General features: G+C 40.5%; 1 protein-coding gene across 11 annotated transcripts in view; it reads left to right on the top strand.

Moving 5' to 3' along the window:
- dmd (dystrophin) overlaps window positions 1-20957 on the top strand; it is a 2003576-nt gene that overhangs the window by 1750971 nt on the left and 231648 nt on the right. For all 11 annotated transcript variants that reach the window (XM_087992890.1, XM_087992895.1, XM_087992900.1 and 8 more), the window contains one exon: window positions 4729-4901. In XM_087992890.1, the coding sequence (XP_087849016.1) occupies window positions 4729-4901 (173 nt within the window). The remainder of the gene's footprint in view (window positions 1-4728; window positions 4902-20957) is intronic.

The raw sequence follows: 20957 nt of genomic DNA, 5'->3' as shown, positions 1-20957 counted from the left end.
ACATGTCTTTGTAATATGTCTATAACATGCTAGTTGGCTTCCTATGATATTGCACATGGGGTCTGAATTGCAATCAGTTTGAAGGCTATAACCTGAGCATTCAACATTCTGAAAGGGTACTGACTCAAATCCATCAGGGACATTTTTGGGTACGTACTTTGGAGGGTAGGATATGAGAGATTGAGTCTTTTGTTGCCATTTTATTCATACATCATAAATATTTTGCCAAGAAATGAGAAGATTGAGAAATAATCAAATTAGTTTGACAGGTTAGATCTTGGGAGGTGAGAATGTTTCCAGTGACTCAGTGTATAGAACTGAGATCGCAGTCTCAGAATAAAGGGTCAACCATTTAAAACTGAAATCAGGAGAAATTTCCTGAGTCAGAGTATTGTAGATGCTCACGTTGAGTTTAATCAAAACAGAGGTTGATTCATTTTTGAATACTATCACAATTAAGAATATGGAGATAGTCCTGAAGGATAAAGTTGAGGTGGAAATTCAGCTGTGATCTTATTGAATAGTGGAGCAAGCTTGAATTGTCCACCTATGACTCTGATTTTTTTTTGATATCCAGCTTTGCTAAAAGCATCACTTTTACTGTCAACATAGATTTCTCAATGGAAATCTTTTTTAATTTAATATTTGACAAACATACGAAATAGGTGCAGAGGTCGGCCATTTGGCCCCTCAAGACTACTATGCTACTCAATAAGATCAGTTTGTGTTTCACTTTCCACATTCCTAACCATTCCCCTTGACTTCCTTGTTTTGCAAACGTCTATTCACATTTGGTAAAAATATTTAAGAACCCAACATCCACTGCCTTGGTAGACAAAATATTTCAATCTCAGACAACCCCCAGAGAGAAAAGTATTCTCCTCATCTCTGTCTTAAAAGGGTTAATGCAGTGTTCCCCTAGTTCTTTAGAATTATAATTAGAATCCTTACAGAGTGGAAACAGGCCCTTTGGCCCAACAAGCCCACACCGACTCTCCAAAACGTATCCCACCCAAACGCATTCCCCATTACTCTACATTTGTCCCTGACTAATTCACCTAACCGACACATCCCTGAACAATATCAGCAATTTAGCATGGCCAATTCACTTGGCCTGCACATGTTTGGATTGTGAGAGGAACTGGAACACCCGGAGGAAACCCACACAGACACTGGGAGAATGTGTAAACTCCATACAGACAATTGCCTGAGGCTGGAATTGAACCCGGGTCCCTGGTGCTGTGAAGAAGCAGTGCTAACCACTGAGCCACAATCTGGCATCTGGGCTGGCTCATTTCCATGCCCATCTTGTTAAGACCATTCAGGATCTAATGCACTTCAATCAAGTTAGCCTTGAATCTTCTAAACTCTGCTGGAAACAAGCTCAAACTGTACAAACTGTGCTTGTAAGATCAGACATTCATTGCAAGCATCAATCTAATAAACCTCTTCTGAGCTGCCTCGGATATATCGACATTCTTCCGAAAATGTGAAAACCAAAACTGCACACAGTATTTGAGATATCTCACCAATGACCTGTATAACTGAAGCATAAGATCCTCATTGTTACATTTGATTGTGGTATAGTTTCAACTCAGTGATTTAGAGGAAAATGTGCAAGTGCTGATGTTCCATGCATTGGATGGCCTCGTACTTGTTGGAGTTTGAGAGTTTGGAAGGTAATTGTAAAGGAGGTTTAGTAAATGATACAGAGCAATGAATCTTTAACATTATGGATTGGGTACCAATGAAATGGGCTGCTTTGTCCTGGATTCCATCAACTGTCCTGAGATTGTTGCATTCATCCAGGCAAATCGACAGTATTCCATCACATACCTGACTTGTGCCTCATAGGGAGTGGAAAAGCTTTTCAGAGTTGTGCAATGAGTTTCCAATCTCAGAATTCTAAATTTCTGATCCGGCCTTCCAGGCACAGTAGTTGTATGGCTGGACTAGTTAGATGTCTGGTCACTCGTAATCCCTGAGATGTTAATGATGGGTGATTTGGTGATGATCATCTTATTGATTGTCAAGGAAAGATAGTTCAATGCTTCTTTGTAGAGATAATTGTTTCTTGCCATATATGTGACATAGATGTTATTTCCCAAATGTTATTTTTGTGTGCAAAATTCAGCAGAAAGAGCCTGGAAAATCATCCCATCCTTTGTACAGCTATTTAATAACAGGACGACCCTTTGTGTCAACTGAATTTACTTCGTTCAGTTCTTTTCTACAACTTCTATGAAGTATTCCCTCGGTGAAGTGAGATTAAACAGTGGGTGACCATAATGGTTCTGTTGGAGATTTAGAGACCTGAGGTCTCAGGGTAATGGCTGTTTCAGAGAATTCAATTTCTGGCAGCTTGATGTTTGCTGCAGTCAAAACTATGTCTGAAGTTGTCTTGTATCATGACCTTAATGGAGTGTTTCATTGCCTTTTGGAACAGCAGGAATGCCTCCACCAAACAATAATGCAGACCATTATTTCCAACTATGCCCTCAAATCTATGTAACTAACAACTGAATAGTTCCAATGAAACCTTGGAAGCATTTTACAAGTGTAACACTCCGGTTGGTCCTCAAGGCACCCACTGACCAAATGGTAATTCTCACACCAAAGTCTTGATAAGCTTTTCCTGTCTACTTATTGATACAAAAATATTCCAGGCTGCTACAATCTAACTGGAATTTTACAAGTTGTGAGATACTTCTTCCGATGTCTAGCAGAGATGTTTATTAGAGTCATAGAGATGTACAGCATGGAAACAGACCCTTCGGTCCAACCCGTCCATGCCAACCAGATATCCCAACCCAACCTGGTCCCACCTGCCAGCACCTGGCCCATATCCCCCCAAACCCTTCCTATTCCTCCACCACTTCCTCTGGCAGCTCATTCCATACACGTACCATCCTCTGTGTGAAAAAGTTGCCCCTTAGGTCTCTTTTATATCTTTCCCCTCTCACCCTAAACCTACGCCCTCTAGTTCTGGACTCCCCGACCCCAGGGAAAAGACTTTGCCTATTTACCTTATCCATGCCCCTCATAATTTTGTAAACCTCTATAAGGTCACCTCTCAGCCTCTGATGCTCCAGGGAAAACAGCCCGAGCCTGTTCAGCCTCTCCCTATAGCTCAACTCCTCCAACCCTGGCAACATCCTTGTAAATCTTTTCTGAACCCTTTCAAGTTTCACAACATCTTTCCAATAGGAAGGAGACCAGAATTGCACGCAATATTCCAACAGTGGCCTAACCAATGTCCTGTACAGCCACAACATGACCTCCCAACACCTGTACTCAATACTCTGACCAATAAAGGAAAGCATACCAAACGCCGCCTTCACTATCCTATCTACCTGCGACTCCACTTTCAAGCGAAGATAGTTAGTCTCTTTATTGGGGCTGTGTTTTTGTCTGGCCCTTATGTTGCCTGAATATTACTTGCCACTTATTAGTTCAAGGAGAAAGTGAGGTCTGCAGATGCTGGAGATCAGAGCTGAAAATGTGTTGCTGGAAAAGCGCAGCAGGTCAGGCAGCATCCAGGGAACAGGAGAATCGACGTTTCGGGCATAAGCCCTTCTTCAGGATTCCTGAAGAAGGGCTTATGCCCGAAACGTCGATTCTCCTGTTCCCTGGATGCTGCCTGACCTGCTGCGCTTTTCCAGCAACACATTTTCAGCACTTATTAGTTCAAGTCTGGGTGTTTTCCATATTTTATTAGCAGAGATTGTTTCATTATTTGAGAAACTGTGACTGGTTAAAACATCAAATTTGCTGATGGACCCGCTCTGTATCTCCAAGATCTTCCATCTTACCTTGAGTATGAACATGTGCTTATTCCCTAGCTGTGGGTTTTTTGGAAGATACAGTTAGTTGTTTTAGTTGAGTTTATAATTTACATGGAGTGAGTGTCTCAACTGTTTGTCTTATGAGTAAACTGTCTCTCACTTGGGATTTATTCCTCTTGACAGTTCTGTCAGAGTTTCCTGCATGGATCCACTCAGAGATATACTTCTTTCTTTGAGAGGATGCATGTAGGAAGGGGCATAAAGCTGAAAAGGAAACAATTGGTTGATGTACAGAACAGCAAAACTCTCACTTCATATTATACAGTCAGCTCAATCAAGCCTGTAGGTGGGTTGGTATGCTGGTCTATGCTTAACTGTTTGCACATTGGCATGTGGCATCTGTTTGAGGAATGTTCACTTGCTGGAGCCCTTTAAAATTTAAAGAGAATTGAGAACTGTGATGCTTTTCTATTCTATAAAAAAACAAAGCTAATTTTATGACTGGCCTATTCAACTGTTGTGTTGCTGAAAGGCCACTACCCTGAATGATGGTTTTGTGTCCTTTAGCGTGGTTATGCAATAGTGAATGTTGAGGCTGGTTCCTATCCAGTCACACATTATTGAGCAGAAAGCACACAAGAATCTGTGCTTTCTTGAGTAACTATCTCGGGCATAATGCAGGCACCTCAAAACCTTTGTATTCTTCCAAGGCTTAGACTCAAAATGTTGCAAAGAAAAACTTATTACATAAAGGTCAGTGATGTCAATAGTGCAATTTTTGTTTTGTTTTATTTTATTGTCAATTTTATTTCCAATCTAATATTGAATCGAGTAAAGCATGAAGTCAGGCACAGTTCAGTGATTGTCCTGACTGTAAGATCCCATTTCTGACAAATCGATAGATACAAAATAAATGTATTTTGTAATCTGTCTTCTTTGACAGGATCTCCAATCAGAAATTGATGCTCACACTGATACTTATCATAACTTGGATGAAAATGGACAAAAAATACTCAAAGGTCTGGAAGGTGCAGAGGATGGGGTTCTGCTACGGAGACGTCTTGATGACATGAATTTTCATTGGACTGAGCTCAGGAAAAAATCACTGAATATTAGGTAAGGCCTTTCACCTGTGCTAATCTGAAAATAATAATATTTGCTTTTGATTCCTGTATTTAGCATTTGGAGTTTAGCATTTCTACTCAGAATGTTACTTCAGAATTGTTAGGAATCTACAGTGATGTTACAATTTATGAGATAAAACTTTGGATATCTAATTTATCCTGATAGAAGTTTGCGAAGTGTGAAGTACAGTGTGGTGTGATACCAAGCCTTACAGATCACCTGATACTCACTGGCCATAGGCTCTCATACATAGGTCCTCAAAGAAGGGACTGGCTGACATCCTCAGAACTGTGTAACTAAGTCAGCAACAACAACCTGATGAAGGAGCAGCGCTCCGAAAGCTAGTGCTTCCAAGTGAACCTGTTGGATTATAACCTGGTGTTGTGTGATTTTTAACTTTGTACACCCCAGTCCAACACCGGCATCTCCAAATCATGACTGTTGCAGTATGTTGATGTCTAATATCTCCAAACTGCCGTGTAAGCTGGTGGTGTGCTAACATTGAGAAAATCTTTGTCCTGCCATTACACAGGGGGAAATGTTTATAGCCGGAAATGTAACTTTTTAGTGAAATTCTTTTCACAAGATGGAGAGCCTGCTTTGGGAAAACTAATGATGGATTCTCCTGTCTTTGTGGGAAGTTAATGTGCAATGACTGTGCACTGACTGTTGGATTTAGGACTCACTCTGCTGCCCTCTCTCCCACTGGAAATCACTCAATAGTATAGTTGTTGGCTGGAAAACAATATAGTACTGTGTAGTAAGTGGCATTGTGTTCCTCATACAGTACTCATAAATCTCTGCTCAGCATTCTCACAGTGTCAGCACTGAAATGCTAAAGGATCATATTTCAGGAATGCACTAACATGACATTGGAATTATTTACCATAACCATCCATTGATTCTGTGTCAGGTCCCTTTGACTCTTTAATACGTTGATTCCTTTAAAATGTACTTTTAATTCTGAGCTCTTGCTTGGGAAGTGAAAACCTTTAACATTTGTGTGATAGCTGAAAAACAAAACATTTTAAAATGTGCTAGGACTGAAAGCTTAGTTTCCAGACAGGAGCCCTTTTTTGATTACTTATCAAAGACTTAATGGCATGGTGCATTCTCAACATGATCGAGTTGGTTTTGACATTCAAGTATGGAATAATCTTCCGATGGTGCCGCTTTCTTTTCCTTTCGTTCTGCATATCATAACTTTAAACAGCACAGATTTGAAACTGCAAACTTTAATCACCTGTGAAAGTAACTCATTTAGTGTGTCAGAGGGTAGAATTCTTGCCTAAAGCTTGAGTGAAGTTGATGAGCCTCATTAACCTTCAATATTAATGACTCTTTAATGTTATTTATATAAATCAACACATCTTCTAAATGGTGATGTACATTATATCTTGGATGCTGTCAAAGGGCAGTCAATTTTTTTTTGCATATTCCACATTTCCAGATTTATGTCGACAATGATATTTGTTTGTCCTCTACAACTCCGCAAGGATCATCAGCATTAACCTTGATTCTTGTCAAGAAATTTGCACTCGCGCATGCTCTTACATGAATATGTAGATTCTTGAGGCACAGCAATAGATTAACTGACAAATATATTATCGTGCACAAGATAAACAGCAAAAAAAAGGCACAGATTAAAATATCTGCAATCAGGTAAGTAGTAACAGGGTCTCATTTGTCACTGCAGACATTCAGTTCCTGAGACAATTAGGAATAGCTTTCACTAAACAAACTGTGAGCCTGTCTGTATGATTTCCTGAGATGGTATTGCTGTGTCTACATCTACCACAATGTGAAAATCCCCCAAGGCATTTTACACATAGTTGCCTTACTTTTTATTAAAAGTAAAGATAACAAGAATTTAGGTGTGACCCATAATAACATTTGTCACAGCGAAAATGCTCGAATCCGTTCTTAAGGAGGTTAGCAGAGCACTTTGGAAATGTTAATGTCATCAGGTGGAGTCAACTTGATTTTGTGAAAGGGAAATTATGTTTCATTAATTTCTTTGTATTTTTGGAAGAAGAAACAACTAACACATATCAAGGGGTACGAGAGTTCCAAATACTTAGATTTCCAAAAGTAAATGAATAAGATGCCATAGTAAAGAACAAAGAACAAAAAATAAGAACTGATGGTGTAGGGGATAATATATTGGGTTGGATAGAGGATTGATAGTGAATTGGAAACTGGGAGAAGGGATAAATGGGTCATTTTCAGATTGGTGATCTACTGGCTTGTTGAGTAACTAATGATGTATATCAAGGCTTCAACAATTTACAATCTATATCAATATTTTAGGTGAAGGAACTGAATGTATAGTTGCCAAATTTGTTGATGACACAGATATTGGACAATCTGTTGTGAAGGTGATGTAAATCATCTGAAATGGGCCATAGTTTGAGTAGGAAAATAATTTATAGATGATGTATAGTATGTGGAACTGTAAACCTGTCCAGGGAGAAAAAAAATGAAAAGCAGCTTATTTTTTAAATGGGGAGAAATTATGAAACTCTACAGTTCAGGTGATCAGGATATTGTTGTACATGAATCACAAAGAGTTAGCATGCAGGTACAAAAAGTGATTAAGAGGCCAGTAAGAAACGTTCTTGCTTTCTGAAATGGAATTTAAAATATAAGTTGGGAAGGTTTGCTATAATTACACAGGGCATTGGTGAGACTACATTTCAACTACCTTTTCGCTCCCTAACTTAAGAAAGGATATAAATTCATCACAGAAAGTTCAGAAAGGGTTCTCTCAAATGATTCTTGGGAAGAAGAATTCATCTTATGAGGAAAAGTTAAATAGGTTGGGTGCATATCAATTTTGGGTTTGGAAAAAGGAGATGTGATCTTATTGAAACATAGAAGGTCCTGAGGGGACTTGACGGGGTGAATGTTGAAAAGATGTTTTCCTTACATTGAGATATGAGACAAAAGGATACAATTTAAATTTAAGTATTCATCCATTTCAAAGTGAGATTATGAGAACACATTTCCCTCAGAGGCCATTTGTCTTTGGAGTTCTCTTTCCCCAGAGAGCAGATGGGGGCAAGTTCATTGAATTTACTCAAGGTAACTTCTTGATTGACAAGGGAATCATTGGGTATAGGAGATAGGCAAGAAAGTAGGATTGTGGCCCTTATCCAATGGTAGAGCAGACTTAAGGAACTCTACAGCCTGCTCTTGCTACTAATTTATTTGTTTTTGTATAGATTGCATATCTAATAATTTCTGTGTACCCTCCTCTTTATTTAAATGTGGAAAACTGTCTGGTGAATAATCTTCTGCCTGGTATTGGAAGGCAAATTGTCACTGTACTGGCATACTGTGGGAATGTGGTCTAAAGTGGTTGCTTGTTCAATTTTTATCATGTCCTGAGCAAACTGATTCATGTCTACTTGCAGCATTTGACCCAACTTACCATTCTCAGCATGAGCTTGGACATAGTGCCAGCAAGTAACGCGACAATGAGAATCAGAGTCAGGAGTGTGGTGCTGGAAAAGAACAGGTCAGGCAGTATCCAAGGAGCAGGTGAATTGACTCTCCATCAGGAAGGGCTGATGCCCGAAACATCAATTATCCTGCTCCTCAGATGCTACCTGATCTGCTGTGCTTTCCCAACACCACACTCCTGACTATGATCTCCAGCATCTGTAATCCTCACTTTCTCCAATGAGAATTATAGCCAATCATTATCCAGACCCCATTGAGAATGGTGAGGAGCAGAACTCCTAGCTGTTTGTTGCCCCCACTTTCCATAATCCTTACCCTCTCCTTAGACTCATGGCTTGGGGTTCTCTTGGGAACTTTGACTGTTCTAATATGAGGTTAGGGTTGGCTGACTCAGTACAGAGCAAGAGTCAAAACTGCACTCGTCCTGGTCGATGTGACCCACAGCCACATTTAAAACCACATTGAGAATCCAAGGGAGCAACCAAGGACTGATAAATGTTGACATTGAGTTTGAACAATCAAACATCATCTTCAATTTCTCAACATATTCATTTACCTTTACTGCGCAATGTCCATGAAATAAATTGTCAACTAATTCTGTATTGATGACATGAAATAGGTATTCCTGATTTCAATGAAGTTCTCATACCATGCACAGTTTTGATAAGGGGTTTTCACATCTCTATATTTTTTTCTTTTCTAAACTAATAAAAGTAAACCTTGTCTTCCAGCAAACTGATGATATGGTATCAGACATTCTACAGCATCCAGAGATGATTCCATTTCTTTGGCCAGATGATATCAGTCTCTCATTTAAATAAATCCAATAAACTGACTACTCTATTGTAATAAGATTTAGAGTTGCATTGAGGATTATGCTTTCTTCCAGGCACCTGTCAGTCTGTCAAGCATATAATCATTGCGAGACTGCTTACTCACACATTTCATTTCATTTATTTTATCTTTAAATGTTTTAACCTAGCTTGCCTACTAATAAATAACATAGCTCCACTGTAAAAACACAAACACGTATTTTCGGCTTGTGGACACAGACTGAGCTTTCATTTTATTCCAAGTGAACATAGCACATTTATAGATTTTATTTCTATCCTGATACCTAATAAGAATTTTTATTTGTCGAGGTCGGTAGGTTTTCCACTGATGTGCAGAGCTTGTTTATGAAATCACAGCAACGTTCCTCCAAATACGTGTCTGCATGGATCAGAAAGACAGACAGTTTAAAATGTACTGTTTGATGTTTGAAGGGCATCGATCTTCCTTTGGAGGTGAAATCAGATTAGGTGCAAGTTTGCAGAAATCCAGATCCAGATGGGGGAATCGTTGACAGGTTGTGGAGGGGGGTTTGCAGAGACGTTTGCAGAGTTGACTGTGGTTTTAAATGTGAGTGGCACAGGCAGGATTTTTCCCCAACTAATCTTGTCCAGTCTAATGAATACGCCAATTTTCTCGTGGCATTAAGTCCCATAATACTTTAATCCATGCCTCAGTGGTCAGAATTGCTCTAAATTGGAAAAAAAAAGAGTTATGGAGATGTACAACATGGAAGTCGGCCCTTTCAGTCCAACTTGTCCATGCCGACCAGGTATCCTAAATAAATATACTCCCATTTGGTAGCATTTGATCCATGTCCCTCTACACTCTTTCTATTCACACACCTATCCAGATGCCTTTTAAATGTTGTAATTGTACCAGGCTCCACTGCTTCCTCTGACAGCTTATTCCATATGCTCATCACTCTCTGCATGAAAATGTTGTCCCGTAGGTCCCTTTTCAACCTTTCCTGTCTCACCTTAAACCTATGCCCTCTAGTTTTGGATCCCCCACCCCAGGGAAAAGATCTTGTCTGTTTACCCTATTTCCCAGGGCAGAAATGACTAACACGAGGGGTCATAGTTTTAAGCTGGTTGGAGGAAAGTATAGAGGGGATGTCAGAAGCGGGTTCTTTACACAGAGAGTTGTGAGAGCATGGAATGCATTGCCAGCAGCAGTTGTAGAAGCAAGGTCATTGGGGACATTTGAGAGACTACTGGACATGCATATGGTCACAGAAATTTGAGGGTGCATACATGAGGATCAGTGGTCGGCACAACATCGTGGGCTGAAGGGCCTTTTCTGTGCTGTACTGTTCTATGTTCTATGCCCCTCATAATTTTATAAATCTCTAGAAGGTCACCCCTCAGCCTCTGATGCTGCAGGGAAAATAGCCCACATGTTTTACCTATAAAAGGGAAAATTGTATTCGCTTGTTCATATATTGATTATATTAAGATTTATTTGGCACACAGTTTTCACTTGCAATCAGGTTTTTGAACAGCAAATGTGAATTCCAATGCTTGCAACAAATGGAATACTTTTTAGCTATATATCTTTGGAATAAAATGTGCAGCAGATGTACAGTTGTAAGAGGGGCAGTCCTTAGTTATGGGAAGTGTTGATTTTTGCTTTCTTTGTTCACCAATTACCTGACATTATCACATGGATGCCTTTCACCGTCTTGCACTTACTCAGTTGATACCATCAGTTATTCAAACACATGATACATTCTGGCTAATTCACTTTTATCCGACTGAATGTTTCATGTCACCACACCTCCAGCTGTGGTTATTGTTGAATAGCAATTATATTGGGATTCCTGACTGATTTTCATCACTCCCAACTCAGGGCTTCAGAGACCGCGTGTACATGACTCCTGTCCAACATGAGATCAGCAAACCTAACACAGTCTTTTGTAGTACTTGATTCTCTAGGTTGTATTGTTCAGTTGTTAATTGCCTTCCTCATCAGAGTCACATGGACGGAATCTGAAACTGCATAAGGAGAGAAGCCATATATGCAGAATATAAGTGTAGTATCAAGAAGCATCCGAATTGCTACTGGTAACTGTTATTATTCCTACTAATGTGTTACTAGTATTGTTTCACTCATAGTATTTCTATGATAATGGTGCCAGTTAGCTGAGGATATTAAGTCATATAATTCTGTCTATACTTAGACACAGGGAGTTTTGCAAAATCTCTCCTTTCGCATGCACATATGAATATGTGCATGTATCTATTCCCCTCAGTAACCATTAGAATTTCAGGGTTGAAAAGCCAACGAAAGAATTATTACAGCAGCCCATGCAAAGCTGAAGTTGTATGAGTCAGCCTCGCTGAGCTGGTCTTGCATCACTTATTGCAACATAAATTTAGCTACTTAATTTCCATATCTTGACTGCTGAATTAATGAAAGCCAGGAATTCAACCCAACCTCAGCCTCCATTGCTTTTTAATCATTTGCCTGAGAATAATTCCTTCTTGAGGTATATTGTAGAATTGCAAACCAAACAATACATGAACCGCTTTCAAATTGTAGTCTTTTTTTTGATTGAGCAATATTAAAGCTGCCAATAACCATTGCGGTCCAGCGCCCATTCCCTGATGATTATTGATGTCTGATAGGGGAGAAGTTCATATGTGGACCGAGCAACTGCTTTCAGCTTGTGTCAACAGAATAAGTCTTTATGAGTGACAAAAACACTATTCAGAAAGCAAAAGTATTGACATAAAGATCCATCTTGTTCAAAAAACCGGCAACATCAGATAATGGTAATGCCATTCTTTCTGCTATTAGGAGTCAGAAATAGAGGAATATTCAAGGGCTATTAATAAAGATGTCAACTTCTTTTGACCTTTTACTCGAGCTTACTTATTAAATGGTCTACTTTAATTGCTGAATCAAGAAGAAAGCTATGTAGCTTGATGGTTTTGAATTACAGACAAAACACTAATATACATTTTAAAGGCTTATTGATTGCCATTTGATGTTTTTTTGTTGATAGGTTTAGTTTGGAAAACAACCTGCCCTGATAGCTCCATTGCAGAATTGCTAAACTAGCTGATGAGAGGATTCATGAAGCAGTGAGCAGCCTTCTCTCTCAGTTGGTTTCTTCAACAGATGTGTTTGTCTTTTCAAACAAACAGGCATTTTGAAAGTCAGACAGAGAGTAACTGTCATTGACATTGTAACTGCCACCAAGAAAGACTGCTGTTCAAAAACACTCTCTATCAAAGGTACCTTATTCATATGAAAAATATTGTTAACCCACGGATAATCGCTGTATGACTTTCAAAATGCTTGTTTCTTTTTTAGCCCAAACATCAGATTGTCTCATTGGTTCAAGGTTGGCAAAAACAATAAATTAAAATGCGATTGGGTTTTATTATCCTGGGGCATAATTTAAGCTGATTGGTTAAATTCAAATTGTTGTCAAAACAGCAGCCAACTCAGGTATCTATTTCACAGCCAAATGTTACATATATTCAATTCTCCAGTACATTCTGAGACTGCTAGCTAGTCATCAGAGATGCAATCCAGCTGTCAGTTCAGAACAGCATTCACTCTCTCTTAAAGGTACAGTACATGTCTTCAACTTGATAACCCACCTCGCCCCATAAGAAAAACTGAACCATCATATTCAATCTTTTTTCTAATTCTTAATCCTATTGCAATGAAATACATAGGACATTAATCTAAGTTCATATTAATTTCTGCACATATATATAACATTGGTATCTGTTCAATCTGATCTGTACTTTATCCTTTAAATCCATGATAACACATCTACAGTTACATTTTTACGACCTGCAACATGTACAATTTGTAAATTAAAAGTCTGTAACATAAGACGCCAATGAAATAGTCTCATATTCTTGTCTTTAAATCATTCCAAGAATGTAAGAGGATTGTGATCAGTGCACACAACTGTCTCCGACACATTGCTCATCACATAAACATTAAAATGTTGTACGGCCAGTAGCAAAATCAATAATTCCTTTTTGATGGTAGAGTATTTTCTCTGTTAAGTGTTGAGCTTCTTTGAAAAGTAGCCAATTGGACAATCAATTCCATCATCATCATCCTGTAGCAGTACAGCTCCAACTCCTATATCACTAACATCAATTGCAACTTTGAAGAGTTTCAAAAAATTTGGTGCAGCTAAAACTGGTGTGGTGGTTAATACTGCTTTGAAATTGTGAAATGCCTCCTGGCATTTTTCTGTCCATCAAAATTTTGTGTTCTTCAGTAAATCTGTAAGCGGTTACACATGCTCCTGAAGTTTGGAATAAACTTCTGGTAGAATCTGCTTAGTTGCAAAAATTGAAGTACTTCTTTCTTTGAGGTTGGTCATGGAAATTCCTCGATGGCCTTCATCTTTTCATTCCTTGAGATCAATCTTCCATGACTGATGTTATGTCCCAAGAATGTCACCTCTGCCTTTTTTAAATTCAGTTTTTTAAAGTTCATTACCAGTAATCATTCAAACAGCTCTGCCAACTCAACCATGTGATCTTTCCAAGATTCACTTAAGATCACTACATCATCCAGATAGACTGTTTGTAAACCCAGCCACAACTCTGTTCATGAGTCTTTGAATGTGGCTGGTGCATTCTTCATTCCAAAAGGCATCACTTTGAATTGGTATAACCCATTTGAGGTTGCAAAAGCAGAAACTTCTTTCGCTTTCTCTGCCAATAACTATGCAGTAAGTCCAATTTTGTTATGTAACTGGCTTGTACCACTTTCTCTATACAGTTCTGCAATCTTGGTGTTGAGTATGAGTCCAATTTTGTTATGGCATTGACCTTCTAATAGTCCGCACAAAATCGTTGAGTTCCATCAACTAACATGATTGGCAAATTCCACTTATTCTGACTCAATTCAATGATATCTTTGTTAAGCATCACATCCACTTCCTTCTGGGCCTGTGTGGCTTTGAAAGGATTAAGTTGGTAGGTGTGTTGTTTTATTGGAACAACACTTCCTACTTCTACCACATGCACAGTAGCATTAATCCTCCCCATCTTATTCCTGCATATGTCCTCATACCACTACAACAAACCTTTCAGCTGCGTTCTTTGATCCTGAGACAGATAGTTTGTTAACCTATCCCACTCCTCAAGGACTTCCTCATTGTTTAACATATTTTGAGGCACATCAAATTCCACAACATCTGGATTTAATAACTCACTCTGCAGGTCAGTAACTAACACCTGGATCTCCAATTCCCTCACTCTATCAACATATTCAAATGACATACCCGATACAGTTTTATTCTAGCTTGCATCTTTACCAGATAGTTTGCCTGACCTAATTTTTTCTCAGTTTGATACACACCATTAAACCTGGCTTTGCAGGGATCTCTGACCACTGGTAACAATACTAATACATTCTCCCCATAGGAAAACATCCGAATTTCAGAGTTGTATCTGCTGCCTGCTTTAATCTATGCTGTACCCTCTTCAGATGCTGTTTAGTTAACTCACCTAGCCAATTTAGTCTCTCCCTCACCTCAGATCCAAGTGCGAAATCTCCAACTTCTGTTCTATCAATTTATCTTTAATTAAATTCAAGGGTTTCATGTCCAAGTATTAACTCAAAGGGAGTAAACTGAATAGATTCATTTGGGGCATCTCTAATGGCAAACAATATGAATGGGATACCTTTATCACAAACATTGGCTAATTCTGACAGTATGCTCCCAACATGTCCTTCAGGGTTTGATGCCACCTTTCTAAAGCTACCTGAGATTCAGAACGATACGCACTTGATTTAAAGTGCTACATACCTAAGCTACCAATGACTTCCTTAAATAGCCCAGCAGTAAAATTAGACCCTTGGTCTGACTGAATCTCTTTGGGTAGCCCATACTGCGTGAAGAAAGCTATTAACTCCTCGACCACCCTTTTTGCCTTAATACTCTGTAATGGAATTGCCTCCGGAAATCTAGTAGACACATCCATTATAGTTAGCAAGTACTGGTTCCCACTTTTAGGAAGGGGATCTACAGAATCAATCATAACCCACGTTAAAGGTTCTTTGATGGTGGGAATTGGCAACAAAGGTGTTGCAAGCAGTTTACCTACCCTTTGGCACATATGACATGTACGTCAAAAGTTAACCACATCCTTATGCATTCCAGGTCTTCAGAAATGCTTTTGTACCTTAACCTGAATCTTCCTCACACCTCGGTGACCTCCCACAGGTAGTTTGTGTGCTACACATGACAATTTGTGTCTGTATGCTACCAGCAACACAATCTGGTGCACTTCTGCCCATTTCTCCTCTGCACTAACCTACTATGGTCTCCATTTTTGTTTTTGAATTTTATCTTTATATAATAACCCTTAGAAATACATTCTGACTCCTTTTTTGAATATGAATCAACAGATCAATCTTTTATTGTCTCATCTTTCAATTCTAAATCCATTAGTCTTTCAGAACTAAACACTTCTGCCTAACCCTCTGCCTGTTCAGGTTTTTCCTGCACCATTACATCAAACATGATGTCCGCTAACTGAACCTCAACTGCTTTGTCTTTCTCTTTACTTTTCACTTCATGCTGTGACACGTTACTGGGGGATCTTGCTACTACACAGTCTGGGAAAATACCACGATATTTCTGTTCCTCAGTTCCTCAGTTTCTTGGTCTTCCTTGGGCTTCTCCACAACAAGGGTGTCACTCCCACCTTGGATTCTGCTAAATCATTTTCAAGAACAAACTGTATTCCTGCAACTGACACTGTCAATCACTCCCACTGTTACTTTCCCAGTCTTTTTGGCACTCTAGTCTGATCTTCCATAGGGAATGCTAAATTTCTGTCCATCTATCCCACAAATTACCTCTCTCTCAGGTCACAGATCAGAAAGAGTGCAAATACGTTCATCTCTTACTGTTGGAGACTGATTAGATCCTGTATCTCTCAAAATTACAACTCCTTTCCCTTCTCCCCCTGTTCTTTCTGAGTAAACTTTACCCATAGTTGCAAAGTCTTTATAGAGATCAGGCACTAACTCCATACCCAGTGCCGGCCTAGGCAGTGCATTGTCCTGCAGCTCCTGAACCTTTCTTGGGGTTTCCTTTACTAATTCCATAATGCCACTGGCTTAATCTCTTTTACCACATTTTTTCCCACAGTGCCTTTCTTTAACGACCAGTACTGTGCACTTTCTGGCAGTGACAACACCTTTTCCCAGTGCCTTTCTTAAACCATTGGCACTATAATTTTCTGTGTCCCACTCCATTTCAGTGAAAACACCTGAGGTCTTTCACCTCTTGGGCTTCTTTTTTAACCGGTGGTAAACAATTATCAATGTGCTCTACTCTTTGTTTGGAAGTATAGGATCTCCCCCTCTCCCAATTTCTATCCCTCACAGGACAAATTTCTGGCCGGAAGCTTGTCTTATGCACCAATATGTAGTCATCTGCTAAATCTGCTGCTCTTCTCACTTCTTGAACTTTCTTTTCCTCCACATGAATTCTTACCATCTCTGGAAGTGAGTTTTAAAACTCCTCCAGCAGAATAATCTTTCTTAGAGCCTCATAAGTTTTATCTCTTTTTAAGGCCTGCACCTATCTGTCAAAATTATTATGTTTAATTCTTTCAAACTCAACATAAGTCTGACCTGATTCCTTCTTTATGTTTCTGAACTGCTGTCTATCTGCTTCTGGTAGCAATTCATAAACACTTACGATAGCCTGTTTGACATTTGCATACTCTCTTGACTCCTCATGTCACAGCGCAGGAAATACCTCACTAGCGCTGCCTACCAGCTTAGTCTGAATAGCATTACCCACAAGTTCTCTATCCACTCCACCTGCCTAGCCAATTCTTAAAATGAAATAAAGAAGGCTTCGAATTCGTTCTCATCAAAATGTGGCAATGTTTTAACAAATTTGTAAATATCACTACAGTTTGTCTTCATCTCCATCCTGTTAACTTGACTTTCCTGACTAATTCGAGAGTGTGGTGCTGGAAAAGTACAGCAGGTCAGGCAGCAGCCTAGGAGCAGGAAAGTCGATGTTTCGGGCAAGAGTTTGGGGGGAGGTGGTGGGTTACATTTCTTTTTACCAGGATTGCCTAGGGTCAAAATTTGGATGGGATGGGTTGAACACCCACTTTTAATCTTCTTGTTGTAAGACGCGTGTAACTTTTTCGTAACTTTGTTTTGTCTGGACTTGGGGCGCGGCTTCAGGCAAAAGGAGCTGTGGAGAGGCCCTTAGAGCCAATCCTTATCCTGAAGTTACGGATCTGACTTGCTGACTTCCCTTACCTACATTGTTCTAACATGCCAGAGGCTGTTCACCTTGGAGACCTGCTGCAGATATGGTTACGGCCCGGCGTGAGATTTATACCATCTCCCCCGGATTTTCAAGGGCCAGCAAGAGCTCACCGGATGCCGCCGGAACCGCGATGCTTTCCAAAGCACGGGCCCCTCTCTCGGGTAGAACCCATTCCAGGGTGCCCTGCCCTTCACAAAGAAAAGAGATCTCTCCCCAGGGCTCCCGCCGGCTTCTCCGGGATCATTTGCGTTACCGCACTGGACTCAGTGAGGCGCCCATCTCCGCCACTCCGGATTCGGGGATCTGAATCCGACTCCCTTTTGATCGGCTGAGGGCAACGGAGGGCATCACCCGTCCCTTCGGAACGGCAGTTGCCTATCTCTTAGGACCGACTGCCCCGTGTTCAACTGCTGTTCACATGGCACCCTTCTCCACTTTGACCTCCAAAGTTCTCATTTGAATATTTGCTACAACCACCAAGATCTGCACCTGCGGCAGCTCCACCTGGGCCCACGCCCTAGGCTTCAGTGCTCACCGCAGTGGTCCTCCTACTCGTCGCAGCTTAGCCCCCGCGGGCTCTGCATTGCCAGTGAGTAGTATGAGCGTTCCCTGTGGGCAAGGAGGAAATTCTCCTTTTAGTTGTGTTTTATGTTGGTTCACTGTAGAAGTAGTTGTTAGAAGTTTTGATTTGGTAGTTTATGCAAACTGTTTACTGCTTTCACTCAGCGTGCTATAAATGGGTTTCTTCCTCCCGGCGGGTCACAGGCTGCTTCCGCTGGCTATGGCAAACCACTCGTTTAAATGGTGCGCCTGGAATGTTAAGGGGAGTCATTCACTGATTAAGGGAAAAAGATACTTTCATGCCTTAGAAAGGAAAGGGTTGATGTAGCCTTGCTGCAAGAAACAGATCTAACCGATAAGGAGCACTTAAAGTTACAGCAGGGAGGTTTCGACCGGGTGTTTTCTTCATCCTTTAGTTTGAAAAGTAGAGGAGTAGCTATACTCATTCAGAAAAACCTTCCATTTCAATTGTTAGGGCAAATTAAGGACGAATGTAGGCGGGCTCTGATCCTTAAAACTTTAATATATGGTGAGAAATATAGGATTTTGAATATATATTGCCCACTGGCACACTCCCTCAAACGTTCAATTGCGTTATCCAGGTTTGATGGTCCTTGGGGCATGTCATACAATTATAGGGGGAGACTTTAACCGACTTATGGATCCCGAGGTGGACAGGATGCCGAGGGGTTTTGCAGGTATTTCCCGATAATCCAGGTAGCTGGTGGACCTGAACAGGGAGCTGGGGTTGGTGGATGTGTGGAGATGCCAGGTGGCCAGGTGAGTGGCAGTGTTATAGTGATCCTAAAGCAGTGGTTCTCACTAATGGTATAAGGTCTGACAAGTTTAGCATTGGCAGAGGCAGCCAACAAGGGTGTCCCCTTTCACTGTTACTATTCACATTAGTGATTGAGCCGTTGGCAGAGGCCATCCGGAGGGACCCAATATAACTGTCCCAGAGGTAGGGTCAGGAAGGCGTAAGATCATCCTTTACGCAGATGATGTTCTTCTCTTTCTAACTAACCTGACAATATCTGTGCCCTCATTAATACAAGTGATTCATTTATTTGGCTCTTTCTCAGGATAGAAAATCAATTTTATGAAACTGGAGGCCATGTTTGTCGCGGGTCTTATTAGAGTACCCGATCTTGGGGGTGGAGCCCGATTCCCTTTCAGGTGGTCACAGGGAGGTTTCCCGTACTTAGGCATTTTTATCATGCCAGCCTTTGATCAATTATATAAAGCTAACTTTTTGCAGTTGCCAGAGAAGATAAGACAGGACCTTCGGCACTGGCAGGATCTTCCGATGTCCTGGTTGGGTAGAATAGCTCTGGTTAAAATGAATGTTCTTCCTTGTTTATTATATCCCATGCGAATGCTTCCTTTGGTGATGCCTAATCAGACGCTATGGAGGCTTAACAGTTGACTCAGCTCTTTTATCTGGCGTCACAAGTGGCCTCTTATTAAATTTGCCAAATTGCAGCTTCTGCAGGGGATGGTGGGGTGGGATGTGGATTTTCCAGATGTTAAGAAATACTAACTAAGTTCCCTACTATTCTGTGTGGCTGCTTGCACTTGCCAGGACCCGCGGTCAGTTTGGCTAGACATCGAAGCCTCCCAAGCAAAATGTCCCCACATTAATCTGTTGTTCATGGACAAAATGAGGACTGTTATGGACCATTGCAGAAATCCAATTGTCCTTAACACAGTTAAAGCATGGAGAATGATGTGACAAAATTTACAAAAAAAACCTCTCCTTTAATCCCATAGTAGGATTGGGAGAATTCCGGCTGGGATCGATGGATTCCGGATTTAGGCTCTGGGAGTCCAGAGGTGTTTCCTTTTTGGGAGACTTATTTGACAAGGAGGTTATGATGTCTTTCGAGCAGCTGAGCCAGAAATAATGAGCTATCTAGGCGGGACCTCTTTCATTACATTCAGATTAGGGACTTTATGCAGAAAAAGACTACATTAATGGTTAGTCCCATCTAAGTTGGATATGGGGAGGAGTGCGCTTCGGTCCACGGACACTCTTTCAGTTAGCACCCTCTATCATTTATTAGGAGGTAGTGTCTCAAAGGACATCGAACGGCTGTGTGGAATTTGGGTTCAGGAATTAGGGGTGAACATCTCACTAGAGGAGTGGGAGGATACTTGGGAGAACATAAGGAAGATTTCAACTTGCAATAGGATGTAGGCTATGCAATTGAAAGTACTCCACAGGGTTTATTTGGCACTGGAGCAGCTTGCGAAATTTAAGATAGAAGCGTCCCCAGTGTGCTCCAAATGTAAAATAGATGTTGGTGCTCTTACTTATTGCTTATGGTTTTGCCACAAGCTTTGTGGGTATTGGGGTGCTATAGTGAGTGTTTTGGATGAGGTCTTGGGAATCGAGGTCAAGGTAGATCCAGTGTCCGTCCACTTGGATGCTCCGAATCTCCCCTCTTCGGACGCGCATGGGAAAATATTATTCAGTATTCTTTCATTTTGTGCAAGGAAGAACATTCTGATGAACTGGGTGTCAGAATATCCCCCAGGACTCTTGGGGTGGCCTAAGTTAGTTATGGAGCACATCCCTCTGGACTTCCTTACAAGTATGGTGCACTAGAAAACTGAATTTTTTTATAGGATATGACAGCTGTTTTTGAACCATATAGAAGCGGACTTATCAGCTATATTGGTTAGGGCCTTCTGTGTGGCCATGAGGGCTGTGTCTGGTGGCCCAGGGCCCCTGGGAGAAAGAATTCTGAACAAATACGGGTATGCCAACTGATGCTCCCAGTGGTGGGGAGCTTTGGTGGGATTGTGCTGAGTGTTGTAATTTAATGTAATTTAATTTAATTTGCCTTAGTTCAGCTCAGTTTAATTTATTTTTTTTTGTTTTGCTTTAGTTATTT

Source organism: Chiloscyllium plagiosum, unplaced genomic scaffold, assembly GCF_037043375.1.
Source record: "Chiloscyllium plagiosum isolate Xiang-an unplaced genomic scaffold, Cpla_swu_hap1 HiC_scaffold_12, whole genome shotgun sequence".
Classification (NCBI taxonomy): Eukaryota; Metazoa; Chordata; class Chondrichthyes; order Orectolobiformes; family Hemiscylliidae; genus Chiloscyllium; species Chiloscyllium plagiosum.
The sequence above is the reverse complement of the archived record's forward strand: the minus strand, read 5'-3'. Positions and strand labels throughout refer to the sequence as shown.